Source organism: Arvicanthis niloticus, chromosome 1, assembly GCF_011762505.2.
Source record: "Arvicanthis niloticus isolate mArvNil1 chromosome 1, mArvNil1.pat.X, whole genome shotgun sequence".
Taxonomy (NCBI): Eukaryota; Metazoa; Chordata; class Mammalia; order Rodentia; family Muridae; genus Arvicanthis; species Arvicanthis niloticus.
In genome coordinates, this window is record NC_047658.1 from 99504169 (window position 1) to 99524213 (window position 20045).

General features: G+C 48.0%; 1 protein-coding gene across 1 annotated transcript in view; it reads left to right on the plus strand.

The window, feature by feature from the left end:
- Window positions 1-346: 346 nt before the first annotated feature.
- Window positions 347-20045, plus strand: part of Lhpp (phospholysine phosphohistidine inorganic pyrophosphate phosphatase) — a 95570-nt gene continuing 75871 nt past the window's right edge. The window contains exon 1 of the mRNA XM_034488458.2: window positions 347-535. Within this exon, the coding sequence (XP_034344349.1) occupies window positions 411-535 (125 nt within the window). The 5' untranslated portion in view covers window positions 347-410. The remainder of the gene's footprint in view (window positions 536-20045) is intronic.

Consider the following 20045-nt stretch of genomic DNA (forward strand, 5'->3'; position numbering starts at 1 on the left):
GCGCGCGCATTTATGGGGAGCTCTGGGGACAATATGTGCAGGAATAGGTTTTTTCCTGCTATCCTATGGGTCCTAGGAATCGAATTCAAGTTGTTAGGTTTTGTGGCAAACAACTTAACCCCCTTGTGTCATCTAGCTGAGCCTGGCCTTAGACTCCCAGTCCTGCTGGGGATTACATGTGAGAGCCATCCGTCCTGGACTGTTTTACTTTTCATTTCAATTTGTCTCATTCTGACTCTTAGGGGTTTGAACTCTTTCTGAGGGACGCGCTGACTGGTTGGTCCACGTGGTTCCCAGTTTGCGCCCGGCCCGCCGGCCACGGACTACATTTCCCAGTAGCTCCGCGCAGGAGGCGTGGCTGCTAGATACGGGCAGCAGCAACGCGGGGTTCGGGTGTACAGCTGGACGCGATGGCCTCGTGGGCCGAGCGGCTGACTGGCGTGCGAGGGGTGCTGCTTGATATCTCTGGCGTGCTGTATGACAGCGGCGCAGGCGGCGGAGCCGCTATTGCAGGCTCTGTGGAGGCAGTGGCGAGGTTAGTGAGCTCAACGTACGCGGTGCCCGGCTGTGTCGCTACCGGGGGCGGGGCATTCGCGCTAGCCCCGCCCTCTCGCGCGCTAGCCCCACTCCTTATGCTGGCTAGGAACCAAGTGGGGAAGGTTGAGTTGGTTCCAGGCCTTTATGAGTTGGAGCCGTGCTTTGGAAGCAGTTGGTTAACTTGCAAGTAAAATACAGACTCAAAAAGTGTAGACTCATTCTACACTCATTAATATAATCTCATTAATATTGTTGTATGTTAGGCCGGTGAGATGGTTCCATAGGTAAAGGCACTCACTGCCAGTTGTGACAACCTAAGTTCAATCCTTGGGACCCACTGTGGTAGAAGAACAGTGACTACTGCAAGTTGCTTCTATCTACGCTCCATGTACGCGCTCCACCCTAAACGTAAATAAATGGAAAGTTACTTTAAAGTATTTCATCATGTTGCTTACATGTTTAAATGACCATTTTTAATATACTAGGCTAAGTAAACTATTTAAATGATCCACCTGTTTCTCTTAGAAAACTTGAAATCACATATGTGGCTAGCCATCTAATTCTCTTGTATTGGTTTTGGTTTGAGGGGGACAAGGGGTTTGGTTCTTCAAGCCTTGTCCATGCAGGATAATGCCAGGGACCGCAATTGGCATTAAACCTGGGCTATTTGCCTTTGGTGCCCAGACAGCTCTGTGTAATGTTGATGAACAGTTGGAAGAGGCTTGTTTAGCACTGAGACTCCCAGAATCACTAGCTGGGGTACCCTGACCTAACTAGGACTGTTTACTTACCTGCAGTTAAGTAAATCCTTTGATCCTGAGAGGCCCTCCCCTACTTATCTCTGTGTGTGTGTTTGTGTGTGTGTATGTGTGTGTGGGGAGAGAGAGAGAGAGAGAGAGAGAGAGAGAGAGAACACTTGAGCAAGAGGGGTGGCACTGATGGCATAACAAGGACACAGACTGTGATTTGTAGCAAAGTGAAAGGGGCTGGTGAGGGACAGCTAGTCCTAGGAAACACCTAGACCCCCCTGGGTGGGTGGAAGTCCAGTTTATGTGTCTTTCTGGCCTCTACATATTCTCCACTAGCTCCAGAACTTAGGGCTGGCTTTGTTTCAGTGAGCCTTGGATGTTGAACAGTTAATTATGTGGAGGTCCCTCCTAGAGTGTATCGGGCCACTGGATGATGCTTTGAAGTGAAGTTGCCTCGTGGAAGCAGCTAGCACATTATGCGGATCTCATCTGAAGGGAAGGTAGACCATATGTTGTGCTCAAATGAATAAATTATGTCACTGTAGATCAGTATGCATGAAGACAGCTCTAAGGCATACAAGCCAGGGGATGGTGTCATCCATAGGAGGTGGCTCGTCCCACTTTAATTAACCACTGAAGAGAATCCACCTAGAGACATGCCCAAATGCTTGTCTCCTGGATGATTCTAGATCTCATCAAGTTGACAGTTGAGATTACCTGTGTCATACATGCATATCCACACACATGTACACACACACACACACACACACACACACACACGAACATGTATACATGTACAAATAAGTATAATGAAAATGAGATTTCGTTTGGCATCCTGGCAAGAGAGCCTTCCTTCACATGTATGCCTCAGAATATATAAATCAAAAAGGTCAGCAGCTGAATGAGAATGTGGGCAAATGACATGGTCATTCACCAGGAAAGAGACACCATGACTCCCTAAGCATAGGAAAGATGCTCCACCCAGTTGCATTAGAAATGCAAATTCAAACTATACCAATAGTTTTTGATGAAACTGGCCAGAATCCAAAGGTTGGGAACAAGTTTGCATTGTTTCTTTTTTTGAGACTCTGTAGAAACAAACGCTGCCACCTTATGTAAGAAGACACACTTGGCACTGCCTGGCAGTAGTGGGTACAGTTCTGGGTATTTGTCCTAAACTGTTTACTAGAAATAACTGAGCAGGGCAGTGATGGTGAACACCTTTAATCCTAGGACACAGGAGGCAGAGGCAAGAGAATTTCTGTGAGTTCAAATCCAGCCTAGTCTACTAAATGAGTTCCAGGACAGTCAAAGCTACACAGAGAAACCCTGTCTTAAAAAAAAAAAAAAAACAAAGCAAACAAACAAAAACCCCCAAAACCCAAACAAACAAGAAATAAAAATAATTGAAATAAAAAGTAGCCGTGTCTTTTGAAATCATAAAGGACCAAGAACAACCACTCTCCATAATCAGGGAAGGGTTACTGTCCCTCTCTTCACAGTGACACCTTACATTGTGAGTGAGGACAGCAACACGTGTGTCCTCTTTGGGGTAAAAAAAGGCAGAAATGCACATGTTCCTGCTGCTGTATTTGCATAAACTCCGAAAAGACACTTGCTGCTATTCTGGAGTCTTAGTGAAGAGATAGATGGGGTTGGGGCAGAGAGAGTGGGTTGGGGAAGAGTGAAGGAAAACCCCTTCCCTGTCCAACTTTATATATCCACCTTTTTAAAGCTTTTGAACCATTCAAAATCAAAGTTATAACGTATGGCTTTCTTGAGCTGCACATGAAGAATGGTGTTACAAGGGGCATAAAGCCGGGGATGGGTATGGGGGGAGGGACGGTAGGCGGGGGAGGGCAGGAGCTACAACAGTGGCTGGTTTGGACACTTACAGTGGCTAAAAGAGAAGGCAGTTGAGTTGGGAAAAGAGAATTAAAGAGGGTTTTTTTTTTTTGTTTGTTTTTTGTTTTTTTTTATTTGGTTTTTTCGAGATAGGATTTTTCTGTGTAGTCCTGGCTGTCCTGGAACTCACTCTGTAGACCAGGCTGGCCTCGAACTCAGAAATCCACCTGCCTAAAGAGGTATTTTAGAAGTAGATTTAGGGGGCTGGAGAGATGGCTCAGTGGTTAAGAGCACTGACTATTCTTCCAAAGGACCCAGGTTCAAATCCCAGCACTCACATGGCAGCTCACAACTGTCTGCAATTCCAGTTTCAGGGGATCTGACACTCTTACACAGATATACATGTCGGTGACAAGTGCTTGTCTTGGCTAGCTTCCTGCTTTTTATAAAGTAGGGAGAACCAAGCCTAGGGGATGGTGCTGCCCACTCAGACTGAGTCTTCCCATCTCTGTTAACCTAATGAAGAGAACCCCTCCCAGGCATGCTCAGAGCTTGTCTCCTGTGTGATCCCATTAAGCTGATAATCAATATTAACTATCACAACATGCCTTTAATATTCTTCTAAAGTCAGAGCCACTTGAAAGCAACTTGTTGTATTTAAAAAAAAAAAAATGTCTAGCCCAGGCTGACCTCAAACTCAAGATTCTCCTTCCTCTGCTTCTTAAATGCTCGGATTACACTGTGCCAATATGCCTGGTTAAAAAATTATTAAGGCAAATTCTACATCTAGAAAACATTCTTACTGTGCATGTAGCACCTAATTCATTTCACTCTCAGAAAGCCCCCTCCGTACGCCTGTGCCCAGAGCTTTGCCCTCTACCCACATAGGTTAGTTTTGCTTGTGACTCTGCATATTGTAGGGCTGAAAAGAATATGAAGTGAAGAAAAGTCAGGGCAGCAGGACCTTGAGGAGGCAGCTGGTCATGTGGTTTCTGCAGTCAAGAAATCACAGAGTGGGTCCCTCTCACCTGCTGTTACTTTTGAGAGATTCACTGTGTTTGTGCCAAGTGGTCATGGATGGCTTGATGGCTTCACTAAGCATATTCCCATGTAGGAGTGAATGTCTTAGTTACTGTTCTTCTGCCACGAAGAGACGCCATGACCAAGGCAGCTTACAAAAGAAGGCATTTAATTTATCGTGGGGAATATGGCAGCAGCAGGCAGGCAGGCAGGCAGGCAGGTAGGCATGGCATTGGAGCAGTAGCTGAAAGCTCACATCTAATTCACAAGCGTGAAGCAGAGAAAACTACCTGGGAATAGCATGGGCTCTTGAAACTTCAAAGCCCTGCCCAGTGACACACCTCCTCGACAAAGCCACACCTTCTAATCCTTCTTAAACTGCTCCACCGGCTGGGAGCCAAGTGTTCAAATCTATGAGCTTATGGGGGCCATTCTTGTTCAAAGCGCGACAAACGATGACATAATCTGTACATTCCTCTGTTTTCCATTTGGGTTATCGTGACTGGAGCTGCTGTGAATATTCTAGAACATGTGTTTTGGTGAGCCTGTGAGTGTGTTTCTATAGGAACGTGGGAATGTCAGAGTGGAGTGGCTGAATTACAAGGCAGGAGTGTGTTTGGCTTTGATAAGTGCTGCCTGGGAGTTCTCCAAATCGGTCGTGTCATTTGTATCTCAAGCCAACAGTGTACAAGAGTCACGGCTGTCCTTTGTCCTCCCCGACACTCAGCTCGTCAGTCCTTTCCCCTAAGGGAGGCAGAATAGAAGACAGGAAAAATCCTGCAAACATGAGAACTGAGAGGAGTCCTTCACCCTGGAGTCTGGCCGAAGCCTCTTACTCACTGGACAATTCTAGCGCAGTTAACTCTTTAAGGCCTCCATTCCTTCGTAGCTGTAAGCCTGCAACTTTCTAGGGATCTCACCAGAAACCCCCTTTAACAGAGACAGCATGTTGGCACCCGTACTCTTCCTCAACGCTTTGCCTCAACGCTTTTGGGCTAAGTGCTCTGGTCGAGAGAGTGGGGCTGTAGGGCCAGGAGACGCAAAGAATGGAGACAAGACAGGGTGTGATCAAGTCTCTCTTCTATTTTCTCAAGTCTCTCCTATTGAAGGGAATTCTGAGGTATTTATATACACAAGCAGGAGAACACAGGTGCAAACACTTTACCACGTGCACCATACAGCTGAGGTCACTAAACAGCAAAACAAGCTATGTGGGATAAACAATATATTTATCAGAGTGTGCTTCAGCTGTTATAGGCTTTTGACAACCAAGTCTTTCATCAGGGTATATGGTTCCAAATGGCTGCAAAGTTGATCTAGCCGCTTTCTACTAAAGTCAGCTCCCAACAACAGCATATGTACTACACCCTTTGCAATGTAACCTTAGTGGCTCCTGATTTTACTTTATCAGATTATAAACCCATCCTCAGCACTTCAAAAAACTGTCATCTCTCTTATTAAATGGGAGAGAAAATGGAGAAATAAAAATAAAATAAAATTTCATAATCATCTAAGATTTAACTTGAGAGCCACCTAGATGGTTATAGTTAATGCTAAGACAGTTAGTTGTGCCTAGTAGAAGCCCCATCCTTACACTTGGGTATGTCTTATTTCTTGTGATTTTACCATACCTGTGCATTCGGGCCTGTCTTACTTCCCTCTGAGCGCCTTTCTCTCTTCAGTGTTGTGCTTAAGCCTAAACTAAAATATCTTCAACAAAACTTCCAATGCTGCTTCATAAACTGACCAGTCCTGAAAATCTGATGAGTGTTGAAGCCACGACTCCTGTTTTAGCCTGAAATGAGGTCTCTGAAAGTCTAGTGGAGTTCCTCTGGCTGCTGAGGGTGACTCTGTGGAGCTATATCTTTTCCCCTTCATCAGGGGTCATTTTACTTCCCAGCCTGGTGAAAAATAGTGTGAGGGTATGGAGCCTCAGTCCCTCTGTCTCCATCTTTTGTTTTTTTCTTCTGTCAGGAGCACAGATGTTGGCAGGGACTGGCCGGAGGAGGAGGAGGTGCCCCTTGCTTGAGCCTTTGATTTCTAGACAGTAGTGTGGCTCTGGATAGTATACCTCTCAGGCAGGTGATGTCCAAGTATCTCCCAGGGACAGCAAGGTCTTTGAGGGTGAGTGTTCTACTCACAGGCATTTCATCAGTGATTTCTTTTATAGCTCTCTGATGTCCAAGGTGAGTGCTATTACCTTTCTTGTTTGGTTGGTTGGTTGGTTGTTGTTGTTGTTGTTGTTGTTGTTGTTTTTGAGATGGTTTCTTTATGTAGCCCTGGGTGTCCTGGAACAAGCTCTGTAGACGAGGCTGGCCTTGAATTAAGAGATCTGCCTGCTTCTGAGTGCTGGGATTAAAGATGTGCACCACCACTGCCAAGGCCTTCTGTTACCTTTCTTAACTAGCAGGCCTACTGGAGACTCAGAGTGAGGTCAGCTTATTCTGTACCTAAGCTAGAATAGCAAAGAAGACCTCTGAACCCCACTCTTCCAGACCTAGAGCAGGCCCTTAACTGCCATCCTGCACCTATGCCTGGACTTTTGAGGAGGAAGGGGCTGGCAAGGCTTCCCTCTAAATCATTGGTTCTCAGCCTTCCTAATATTACAACCCCTTAATACAATTCTTCAAGCTGTGGTGAGCCCTAACCATAAAATTATTTTTGTTGCTACTTCATAACTGTAACTTTGCTACTATTAAGAACAATAATGTAAGTATTTTTGGAGATAGAGGTTGGCCAAAGGGGCTCTCTGACCAACAGATTGAGAACCACTGTCCTAAATGGTTGCCTCTGAACTGACACACTCCTAGCCTGTCTGTCACAGTGCTGTCTAAAAAAAAGATGCAAAGAGTTGTGGTGGCAGGAAGGACCCTGTGGGTTCTGGGCTTGTGTCTTCTGACTGGTCCTAGGAAAGCTTTTCTAAGATGTGCTTTGGGCACTGGAAAGATGGCATTTGCTGCTCTTGCAGGGGACCAGGGCTCAGGTTCAGTTCTGAGCACTCACCTAGAGGCTCACAAGTATTCATAACAGCATTTCCAGGAGATCTGATGGCCTCTTGACCTCTGCAGGCACCAGCCACACATGTGGTGCACAGCCATACATGCCAGCAAAACACTCATACACATAAACTAAAATGAATAAATCTTATAAAAGAAATTAAAAAGATCTGATTTGACTCCTACCTAGCAGGGGTCACTCTGGTATGGTGACACTGAAATGTAGCAGCCCATGACAAGAGTCCTAAAATACGCTGCAGACAGCTGTGGAGCAGGCAGAGGGGAAAGCCCTCTGTCTTGGAGCCTGTGAGATTATTCCTGTTGAGGGAGCAAGGAACCCAGAGGATTGACATTGATCTCTCTGAACTTCCTGGCTCCTTTGCTGCTGGGTCAAGTTCCTAAATCTGTACCTGGTCTATTGGAACGTCTCAAGTGACCTTTGGCTCTCTCTTGACTGACAATTCTTGCCTCATGTCTTCTGTGGCTCTTGCTGAGAACACTTCCAAGCAGCCCTGGCCCCTATAAGGCCAAATCTTCCTGCTCATGCGCAGGGCAGCCCCACGGTCCCCGCCCCTCCCCCTGTGACACGTGCCAGAGGCTTGGGTAAGACATTTGCCCTCTGTTCAAACACACCTGCTTTTGAAGTTTTCCGGAGGGTTTTTCTTCTCTGGGTGGCTGAGCCAACACTGGCCCTCCCAGAATCCTTCACAGACGGGTCCAGCTTGCCAGCCTACACAGCTGGGCATCCAGCTGGCTCGTGTAGCCTTGGCGGATCTTTCCACCTTTCCCTCTGTGACCCCTTGAAGTGCAGGGCTCCCTTTGAAGTCCTGCCTAAGCACAAAGGAATTTCCTGGGGTAAGGCCCTCAGCCTCAGGGACACGTGAGATGGGGGTGGGATGGGACCCTGGCAGTTCCCAAGCACCACGGCCCCCAGGAGGCATCTTCATTTTTGAAGTCTAGGAGGGGATGGCTCACTGTCTTCCATTATTCTCTCTGGATTTTCTGGAGTGACAGATTTTTTTTTTTTTTTTTTTGACATTTTCTAGAAAGTTCCCACTTATTGGGGGACAGAATGTACAGGAAGAGGAAAATGAAATGGAGGTCACCTGAAGGAGGCTCGAGGCAGGCTCTCACTCCCTACCTCACTTCCATACCTGCCCAGTGAGTTCTTTCCAAGATGAGGGTGGAGGTCTTGAAAAGCAGAAAAGAGGCGGAGTTCACACTAAAGGCCCACACACACAGCAAACAGCTGGACACCTCAGTACCGGGAACCCTGCTTTAGACCCAGAGAATGTGATAGTGAACCAGGTGGCTAGAAACCAATGCCCTGGTGGAGCCACTGTGGCCGGTGCCTGGAGACCAAGAGTGAACAGCTTGTGCTGGGTAGGCTAGTGTGTCAAATAGACAGAGACTGTGTGAGTGGGTGGCAGTCCAGGGTCGCAGGTGCTCATGGGCCTCACAGGTCCCATGAGCATCAAGTTGAGATCCAGAGAGGTGAACCTAAGAGCATTCTAGATGGAAGAGGGGCAGCTTTACCCTTCTCATGTGGAGTCATTCTTACCCACCCTCCCCAACACACACACACACACACACACACACACACACACATACATACACTTAGTCTTGGAAGCTGCTGGGTGGGGCTGATTGACTGTTGTAGGACCTGTGGGCAGGTGTGGACATCTGTAACCCGCCTGCACCCCCGCCCCGCAAGAGGCCTTTATTGGAACCCATTTGTGGGCAGATTGGGCTCCCTGAGGGAAGCCATTCAGAGGTAGGCTGGGCACAGCAGGGGCTGCAGCACAAAGACCCTGGCGGCTAGGCAGGCCCTAGTGATGGCCCCGAGACATCTGCATGTGAAAAGAGATGAGCATTTACTGCATCCTGTCAGAGGCCACTAAAGCACATCTGGACCAGCCTAGGCCAGACTGACCTTTTTGGGGCCAGCGGAAGGAACCTGGCTTGGCCTCAGCTCTGAGCAGTCTCATAAAGCAATTCCCAACCAGAATGGTGAGCCAGGCCCACAGCCCAGCCTTCCAGGTGGCTCCTCTCAATCCTCAGGATGAATAGAAGTCTTAGGGGCCCTATGGAAACCCAGATGCATACAGAAAGTCTGGGTGCAGCAGCAATTGATTGGGTCAGTGCAACTTTGAAATCTGGCTAGTCCTCACCTCTGGGACCTCAGTGCTCAGCTGTCAGGACAGCATTCAGTCATGAGGACAAGGTCCCCAGGAATAGCTATAACAATGAAGAGAGTGGACCAAGCCAAGCCACTTCCTCTCAGTCCCACCTGTGGGCCAGGCTAGCCGGGCAGTCAGCTGGGGAAGGCACTTGCTTGAGTTTGCTTACCCTACCTACCAAGAGCTTTGGTGGCTCCACCCAGGCCTTGGGCAAGAGCTGATGGTGATACTGAGTGATCTTATATATTGCCCTTTTCCTGTCCACAGGTGAGCCATGATGGGGGAGGGCACAGGCCAGAGCATCGTACTCTTTATCCTGGGTTCTGGGTTTTCTGTTTTGTAATGTCAACACTTGAAGTTTCATAACTTAGGTAACTTCCTTCAGTAAATGTCCCAGCCAGCACTTGATTCAGAGAAAAGTCCAAGGCCTTTGCCATCAGCCCTGCCACAGTACCTGCCTCAGACTGACACTGTGGGTCTTCCATCCCCTTTCTTTTATGTTTCCCCAAAGCACAGAGCATTTGTGACAAAGCTTTCTCCTTCTCCTGATCTTTGTAGTCCCCAAGGCAGCTGCCCATCATATGGGGTACTGCCCTTGCCCTGTCGCCCCCACCCCAACTCTGTGTTCAGCCAGAGTAAGGTCTTAACTCTGTATTACCCTCAGAGCAGATTTGTAAGCGGTATTTAGTTATGTGTGCTTGTGTGCACACACACTCATTTGAAGGTCAGAGAACGGTTTAAAGAAGTTGGTTCTCTCTTTCCACTATGTGAGACTCAGGACTTGAACTCAAGTCACCTGGAGCCTTTACCTGCTGAATCGGCTCACCAGGCTGCAGCCTCACAGAGGGTTTGTTCTTCTACATGTCATTTGGGGGAAAGAAAACCCAAATTAGAAAGGAAATCAAAAGGATGTTTACTGAGAGATCAGTCGATGAAAAGCCTGAGTGTGTTTTGAGGAGTGAGGGTGGTGAGGTTGGGGGATGGGTGTGGACTGCACACATCTGATTTGCATGCCAGTGGCTATCCCCAGTGTATCAGGAGACAGAGTGACTGAACAGTGCCTTGTCCAGACTGCAGAATCTCTGGATGACGCCGTATCCAGATTGCAGCCTGTGTAGCTGGGAAGGAGAGAGAATTAGCTCTTTTGATTAGTTTATATTTGACCTGGACTGTATGTATATAAATAAGAAAGCTATGGAGTGATGTATATATACAGTGTTATGGGATATAATGCGGCAAGGGGGTACATTTAGTGGACCTGAGTCAAAGTGCACCCCTGAGAAATTATGACCTACAGCAGACCTGGGATAAAGGGGCTTATTGGGGGAGGGGAGAGGAGTGAGTACCTAAGAAAGGGATAGAGGCAGAGGAGTAGATATGTAGACAGGCAGACATATGGGAGCAGAGCCATGAGGGCAGAGGAAAAGGGTGGCAGGGGGTTGGGCGGGGCATCCACAGAGAACAGACAGAGGAGATCCAGCATACACCTGTCACACATGACAGCTTGCTGGGCAGGTCGTGTCCCGAGCAATTGCTAGGTCCCTGGGGGCGGGTCAGTGGAGTACCTGAATACTAACATATAGAATACCTTTAAAAATGATTTCATGGTTTTAGTTAGTTTACATTGTGTGTGTGTGTGTGTGTGTGTGTGCTTACTTGTGCCATGGCACACATGTACAACTTAGATGGTAACTTGGAGGAGTCAGTCCTCTCTTTCTATCATGTGGGTCCTCAGGATGATCCTCTGGTGACCAGTCTTGGCAGCAGGCTTCTTTACTGGCTAAGCCACCTCACCTTACTTGGTACTTTTGAGATGAAGATTCCACTTTGTTACCCAGAACATAGGTAGACCTGAGATACTGAGTTCAAGAAACATGCGTGTCACCCTGCTCCTGTCTCCCTAGAGCAGTGGTTCTGGACCTTCCTAATGCTGCGACCCTTTAATACAGTTCCTCATGTTGTGGGGACCCCAACCATAAAATTATTCAGTTGTTACTTTGTAACTGTAGTTTTGCTAGTTATGAATCGTAATGAAAATATCTGATATGCCACTGCCAAAGGAGTCATGACCTATAGATTGAGAACTGTTGCTATAGAGGTTGGGATTCCAGGTGTTCACCACCATACCAGACTATTATACCATCTTTTAAAAGACAAATACACCAGCCCCCATCTCTCTGGGCTGGCGTCATAATTGATCTGTGAACTTGAACATGTTGGAAGGAGGCTGAGGGTCTTAGGTGAGTGTGGGAGGCTGTAACCGCAGCAGTAAAATTTGTTGTCTGGGTTGTGATCTCAGGCATGACAGGCAGGACCAGCCCTGGAAGTCAAAGGAGCCAGTGTGGGTGTTCTGGATCAGCGTTATCAATTTACCTTCACTGTGGCACATGAAACTCACTTATGATGCCAAAGCCCTCAGGACAGACGGAGAAGCTGATTGGCAAAGCCGTACTCAAGCATTGCTTGCTGCTATGAGATGGGCGAGGGTTGACTTCTCTCTGTCATGGTGCCTCCAGATACCTACCAAATCCTGATACTGCTTCTCCCTTACTCTGGGCTCCTTTCCTCTGGTCTTGCTTTATGGAAACCCTGGCTTCTCATTGGACAGAACCTGTCTGGAAGGTTGAGATGGCCAACACCAGCACAGGTCACCACATAGTCATCACTGACATTTACTGTTGAGTGTTTGCAATTTGCCATGTACTTCCCAAGTGTCTCTTTAAATGTCGAATCAACAACCCTATCTGGTATCTGCTGTGAATGCCTTGCTGCATAAACGAGGAACCCAGGGTTTGAGAGGTGTAGGCAACAAGCTGCAGGACACATAGGGAGGCACACCTACTTTCTGAGCCCAGCTTCACCTCACCCTTGGGTTGTTTGGCACTTGACAATCTAGCCTGTTCAAGGCCACTTCTGCTTGGGGATGACTGCCTGCCAGCTGAGTTTGCAGGGCTGGAGAGTGAGATTTGTTCCCACGGCTCTCCCCAGCATGCTTCACATTCCTCAGTCTCCTTTCTGTGTGACCCACTTAGGACAGAAAGTCACCAGGATCTCCCCGGTTACCAAGTTCATGCACTTGACTCACCTGTTTGTCAGTTGCTATGAAATCAATGCTCTGGCCTTGGCGTGTCCCTGTGATCTGAGCTCAAGCACGTCACAGAGAACACAGTGGTTGGGTGTTCTGAGGGCAGATGATGTGGGCACCAGCACAGGGAAGGCTTACTATGTGTTTTGTAAGGGCCCTGGCTGGGGTCCTGCTGAAGTCACATTGTCTTCCTGAAAGCACTTGGCCTAATGGCCTTCATGCAGAGGAGCTAAGGCCTGGCCACTGTGCACTGCTGTTCTGCTCTCTGCTCAGGGTTTGGACTCTGGCCACACATGGTGACCACCCACTCGGGACACTGCCCAACAGTGTCCATTGGAGCTTAAGGAGGTCTGGGTGGTCATCAGATAGCTATTGTCAGGTGGGAAGGCTGCACTGGGAAGGTGTAGCAGGTCCAGCCAAGCTTGTGCTGTATTTGGTGCCTTCCACCACTGAGGGTCTTCTGCTGCTGTCAGTGAGTGAGGAGTTCACGGAGGTCTCAGAGGTGTGTCTCTTCTGTGCCAGTCTTGATAGTGTCTCCAGCATGTAGCCTGAGAACCCTCTGAGTGACAGCTCTGAAGTGGGGGTGGCTTATAATCTCAGTTTAGGAGGAAACTGGAGAATCGGGAGTTCAAGGTCATCCTTGACTACATACTGACTTTGAAGCTCACTTGGGCTCCTTGGCACCTTCTTTATAAAGAAGGAAAGAAACAAGAATGGAAAGCATTTCAGGAGCCAGGCATGGTAGTGCATGCTTGATTCCAACAGTCAGGAGGCTGAGGCAGAGGTTTTGGTGGATGACATTATTCTATGGGTTAGGGTCCCAGGCTGAATGAGGAGGAGAAAACTAGCTGAGCACCAACATTCATCTCTCTGTGGTTCTCAGCTGTGAATACAGCTGCTTCAAATGCTGTTGGGCCTTCCCCACAAGGATGGAATGTGTACCCCTTGAACTAGGTGCCAGAATAGACCCTTCCTCCTTCAAGTTGCTTTACCAGGTATTTTGCCAGGTAACTAACTGACACGTCCCTCCAGGAAATGGCCTCTCATGGCCCAGCTTCCCATTTCAATAGTATGTGAAAGCCTCCATCCCACCAGAGGTGAGGACTGAGTCGGATTAGTGGTTAGAGTAGTGGAAGACTGAGGGGAAGGCCTTCCCGATCTCTGCCACATGAGCTTCTCTGGTGCCAGGTGGATCCAACTTGAAATTTGAGTCGTAGGCCACTCCTAATAAAGGATCTGCAGCATAGATTTGGGTACCATATCAGACTTGACTTTGGACAGGAACCAGAAGGCTTTCAAATAACCTCTATTCAAGAATGTACTGGTCACTCCCTGTCTATTGTGGACCACAGGGAGCCTTTGAACTACCATTTCCCAAGTTTGAGATTGCTTCATGGACATTCAGCCTGTAAACATATGGTTTAAACCCTTGGATGGCCCTGTCCTGTGGGGGTCCCAATGATCCTGCTCAGTAGTTTCTTATAGTCTTGTGGTCTCCATGACCCCTTTGGTTTGCAGAACCTGACTCCTCCCACAGCCCCATAGTCCTAGCTAGTTGCCCAAAGCTGCAGTCCCTGGAGTTGTCCCCAGGGGTCCTCTGCCCTGTCTCTTCGTGTGACATCTTATTGAAGCAAAGGACATGACATGCTGAAGTCACAGCTCTGGTCTCCAGGAGCCCAGAGTTGGCAGAGCAACAGGAAGAAGGAGGTCTTGGTGTCTAACGAGTAGAGGATGGCTGCTGTGTGATCAGGGTCAGATGAGGCTTTTGGAGGGAAGAGCACAGGGACCTGGCCTTAAAAAAATGATAGGATTCCAATCCAGGGGCTGATAAAGATACAGACACAGATAAGGAAAGGACCTCCAGGCATATAAAGGCAACAAAAGCTAGGACTGTGGGAAGAGGAGGAGGGACCCTGCTGTTCTTTCCCTGGCAAGCTCCTGGCCCTGCCCGGCCTCCTTTTCTGGTCCCTCTGAGGGGAGCTCATGACTCTTCAGCTTCTCAGCCCCTGGCAAGCTGCAGAGGGCAGGCTTTGAGCTGTCCCAAGGTCACTCAGGATGTCCAATAATTGTCCTAACACTTTACCTGCCACGGAACAGTAATGAGAGGGTTTTCATTATTTTCGGGTGAGCGCTCCTGGCAGATGCCCGACAGCCAGCAGATGTGTAAAGTCCGAGGTGATTTGTAAGGGACCGGCTCATCTGATGCACAGTAATTGCACAGGGCGATGTTGTCACTCAGAGGAGAATCCTGGCCTGCTGGCTGAGGTTAAGGTCAGTTCAAAGATCCAGTTGGGTCACAGGAAGTAGAACTCTTTGGGGGGTAGGTCAGAAGCTAAGACCCTGGCCACTGTCTTAGTGGGGCCTTCAGGCCAGCCAGGAGCACCCCCTTCAAGGCTTTGGAGTGGACCTGCAGACACTGTCCTTCATCAGGGTCTCTTCTGCAGCTCTCTGTAGGGCAGGCTGTGCCTTTTGGGCTTTCCTCATGATCTGGAATCTGTTCTAGGCCTCCCAAGGCCAGATCTGTAGCATGTGGCACTGACACCACAGAGAGATGTGGAAAGGTGAAGCTGTGGTCTCTCAGCTCCCTCTGCTTGGGTTGCTGTAACAGATACCGCCAAGCTGCGACTTAACACTGCTTATGTTTCTTGCTGGAGCCACTGGATGCTCATTACCAGGGTGCTTACATGGTTGGGTTCTGGTGACATTTCTTCCTGGCTGATAGGTGACAGCCATTTTACTGTGCATTCACATGATCTCCTTGCTGTGTGAGTGCTGAGAGAGGTGGAGCTGCAAGGAAGAGAGGGGGGACAGCTTCACTAGGCTTCTCAGGGGTCTTTCAGGTTTTGGGGGGATAGTAGTGTCTCTAGTAGGCCTGAAACTTGCCGTGAAAACCAGGCTGGTCTCAAACTCACAGTGATCCTTCTGCTTCTGCCTTCAATGTTGGTGTTACAAGCATATGTCACCATACCCAGCCTGTGGGGTCTCTGAGGATACCAAGCCTATCATATGGGGACCCCTGTTTTATGATTCTACTTAATCATAATTTGCTACTCTTAGGCCTTGTCTGCAAGTACGGTCACACAGGAGGCAGGTATTAGAGTCTCAGTGTAGGAATTTGGTGAGGCATAGTTCAGTTCATAGCTCAGGCCATCCAGGCCTCACAGCATCATGCCCATCTCAGTTTCAACCCGGGTACACACACAGGTCAGGCCCACACATGTCTCACCCCTCCCGAGAGTAGGATGCCCCAGAGCAGACAGTTGGGACTGCTGGGCCCTGCCGGGGCATAGTGTTACATTTCAAGGTCCTGGGCATTTTGCCCTCTGTGCCCGCACACAGTTTCATATAGAGCTGAGGGCTCCAAAAGCATTAAGCTCTTGGGCCAGATGACCTGGGTCATTTCTCTTCTAGAAAACTTCCCTTCTTTCTCCTGAGTGGGGAATATGTTTACTCAGTTAGCTCGCAGATAGCGAGGGTCACCTGTGAGGAGGACCTGCCCTGGGGTGTGAAGACAAAGATCAAGATCAGGCTATGGACATTCAACACAATGACAGTGCTTCCCCAGAGCCAAGACTCCATGAAAACCTGTATTGGTGCTTTATTAGAATTACATTTTAAAAAATTATTATTTAATTTTATGTGTATGGGTGTTAGTGCACCATGTGTGTACAATGCCCACAGAGGCCTGGGGAGGCTGTCTGATCCCCTGGAACTGATGTTACATACAGTTGTGAGCTGCCACATGGGTACTGGGAACCAAACCTGGGTCCTCTGTAGCTGTAGAACGTGTTCTTAGTCACTGGGACACCTCTCCAGCTCACATTTTACTATCTTAATAACAGGAGTGACCGCTGTAATGATTTTCAATAAAGAGATCTCATGGGCTGGCCCTGGTGGTCACAGGGTCTTTGTTGACTTATCAAAAGGTGACAATGTTGGTGGCACAAAGGGACCGCCCAGAAAGAAGGCTCTGCATACATAGTTCCAACCCCATTATCCCTGGACAGATAAGCTAGCATACAGGAAGCACTGATTTCTAACAAACTCATGTTGGTACCTCGAAAGAGACAAGGAGCTGCTCCCCTCCCCCCCCATCAGAAGTTGTGTTTGGAGTGACAGATGTGAGGCTCTGCCATCTCGCTGTCACACCGATTGCTCACTGTTCTGAGAAGGTCACACCACCATTCATTAGTAGTAATTAGTCCCCCGAGACCCCTGCACTTCTTCACTCACGTGCTCCATTAACTTGGGTGTGAATCACACATTCCAGGCACCAATCAATGAAGACCCATCCATAATACACAAGGTGATGCTATTAGTCACAATATATTAACTGCCTAATTTAAAAATAAAAAGCCATCTTTATGAAGGGCAATTAACCACTAAGAGTAATTGGTCATTCATAAACCTCTGATTAGGAAAGACAAATAATAAGAAAGGGGTGGATCACCAAGACTGTGGAAGATGTGGTGTGTGTGCGTGGATGGTTGTAGACCTACAGGGTTCTTCATAAATGGCATCTGCTAGCCCTAGGGCTGGATGATCCCTGAAACTCACCTGCTTCAGTGGGAGCTAGGAGGCCCAGAGGATCAGAGACCGCCTAAGGGAAATGGCAGCCAAAGTGTTTTAGACTTTTCCAAGGATTCCCTGTGTGCCCAGCATGAAGATGCCATGCAGAATCCAGCAGGCTACTGCTGAACTTGGGGAGAAGGACAGTAAACACATAAACTGGAAGACTGAAGATACTTGATGTCCTAGAGAAACAGAGGCGATAACAGAGACAGAGTGGAGTGACGATTACAGACATGGCAGAAAGAGGGTCTGCCTCTCCCACTTGCTGCCCCATGGCTGGCAGATGCCCAGCTCATCCCTGTCTTCTCCATGGCCCACCACCAGGCTCATGCTCCAGACTCATCTCCCATTTACTCAGTGGAAGTTGCTAGCAACCTGGGAGGGTGGGGCTCCAACCTAGAAGGGATGCTCTTCCTCCATTCACTTAGCCTACAGAGCTCTCCTGGACCTGGGTATTCTTGTAAACGTATGGGCTTTCTATGCCCACCCTTGCTCTGAATAGTGACATAAAGACCTTTATATTTATTAAAGCTTCAGGCAGTATAGCTAGGCAGATTCTGAGCTATTCTAACCCGACAATGCTGGCCTGGCCTATTTCCCAGCCATGTGGCCCATTACCTGCCATCTTAGAATTGCCTTGAAACCCCCTTCTTCATCTGTGTCCTGATAGGTACTCGCTGGTCCCCACCTGAGACCCTCTCCCTCATTCTGAACCCGAAAGTCCTGCCTTTTCATCTCCTGCCCAGCTATCGGCTGTTCAGCTGTTTATTTAACCAATCAGAGAATGGTGGAGAACAATGTTTTACAAAATACAGAGTTGCTTCATAATAATGACAATACGAAAGCCTGGATTGCAACCCATCTCTGGTTACAGAAATCAACATTTGAATACACAGTTCACAAAAACATCCTCCAACTTTATCTAAAAAACCTTAGGAAAAGGCAGGAGAATCTCATGTTTCAAGCCAGCCTGGGCTACACCAATAAGACTATCTCAACTACAACAACAATAACAAAACCCATGTCTGCAATCCCAGCATGTAGGAGGCTGAGGCAGAAGGATTGCCATAAGTTTCCAGGCCAATTTCTGTTCTAGAATTAAGACTCCATCTCAAAGAACAAAAATAGGTAGACAAGTCTCACAAGCTGAGTTCAGTCCCTGGGGCCCACATGATGGAAAGATACAATCAACAACTCCTTTAACATATCTTCTGAATTACACGTACATACCATAGCACATATGATCCCCATACACTAAACAAATGTAATTTTAAAAATAAAAACAGGGAAGCTCAGCAAAAACAAATAACTATGCTGATGGTTACTGGTCCCTGCTCTCAAGCAATGTCCCTAAATACGCTCTCACTAATCTCCAAGACACTGGGAGGCTGTCTTGACCTCATACATCCTGTAAGCTCTGTTTTTACAGTCGATGAATTCCAATGTTAAATGCATGTGTCTTAATAAAGAACATCCATAGGTGAAGAAGTATATTCATCTTATAGATATGGTCTCAGCCAAAGAGGTGTCACGTGACAGACCCAGTCATGCAAAACTGGGGCTTGAAGTCCACACCCATTGATGACCCCTGAGGCCCAACCCCAGTGAGGACATAACTTATCTCATTTCGCAGGTTATGAAACTGAGCCCCAGAAAGACCAAAGGCTTTCTGTCCTTCCTCCTGAGGCAGGTCCATGTTCTCCCACCTCTCACAAACCCCATGGCTAAGCTTGCTGTCCTTGTGCAGTCTGTGTGCTGGCCGTCTCCTAGGATCCCCTCCTGCTGCTGGACGGCCTTTCCTTTGCTTCCTTACACAACTCCTTAAGGTTGCTTCCCAGTGAGGGCCTCCCCAACCTTCCTGTCTATTTAGCTATTATCCCGTCATCCCATGTGTGTCCTTCATGGCCCCTCTCCTCCCAGGTGCAGTTGCCTTTCCTGTGATCCTTCTTGTTCAATGCCAGCCACCTCCATGCTACCAAGAACTGTGGCCAGGGAAGGCCACAATACATGTCCATTCCCAGCACCCAGGATACAGCAAGTACACAGTGATTATCTGTAGATGGGTTGAAAGTCATCTCATTGGGGGCCTTTTGAGGTATCCTTTCTGGGACTTTGTGTTCAAAGAACTCGCCTAAGTGCCACCAGAACACTCTGAGGGAAGGGTCATGGTACTGTTTGTTGTAAGTGATATTAATAACTCTATTAGTTCTTAGTATGACCCAACCAGCCTCCCCCACCCCCCAGTAATCTAGGTAGAGTTTTACTGATTTATTCAATCAGCTTTATCACAATTATTGGGTGGTTACCCCTAAACTATTTTTCTATGCTAGACTGACTACTTCCCAGTTATGGCCCCCAAGTTCCTTGCTATTTGTGTCTCACCCAGGTTGTTTCTGCTCCATCAGTCCTCAGGATGGACTTCTCTTGGCCCCGTGCTCCTGGTTCATCATCTCTAATGGAGACCTCCTGCTCTCTCCATCTTCTTTTCTTTCTCCTGTTCTTTCTCTCCTTGCAGTCTGCAGCCTGGTAAGCGAGGCCACAACTACCTGTATTTTTTTTTTTTTTAGTAATTGACTGTAGCCACTTTTATTTAACTAAAAACTTTAAATTGGGGAGCAAGGGGGCAACTAGATCTTGGGGTTCAGAGTTTAGCATTTGTATACACAGAGCCAGACCAACCCTCAACAGCTGTTGGCTTTCAATGTCCTTCAGTTTTATGGAACCTCAATTCTGGGTTTACACAGAGTGGGGTTCCCTGCTTATTGATTTTATCGAGAAGTCAAACCTCAGCTTGGTACCTCCTGCCTTACTTGGATGGAGAAGTATGGACCCAGAGTTAGTAACCCATGGAAATGGGAAGTGCAGGCGCTGTGGAATGAGGTGGACAAACAGCTGTGGGTGGGCATTCTGAGGCAGCTTGCAGCTACGCCAGGGGGATGGTGGTTGGTGGTGCGGGATTGATGTGTAAGTCTGGAGGGCCAGATAAAAGTAGCACAGGTGGAAAGGTGACATGTCTCCAGCGGGGGTGGGGTGAAGCGTTCCAAGCTGAGGTGGGAGGAGC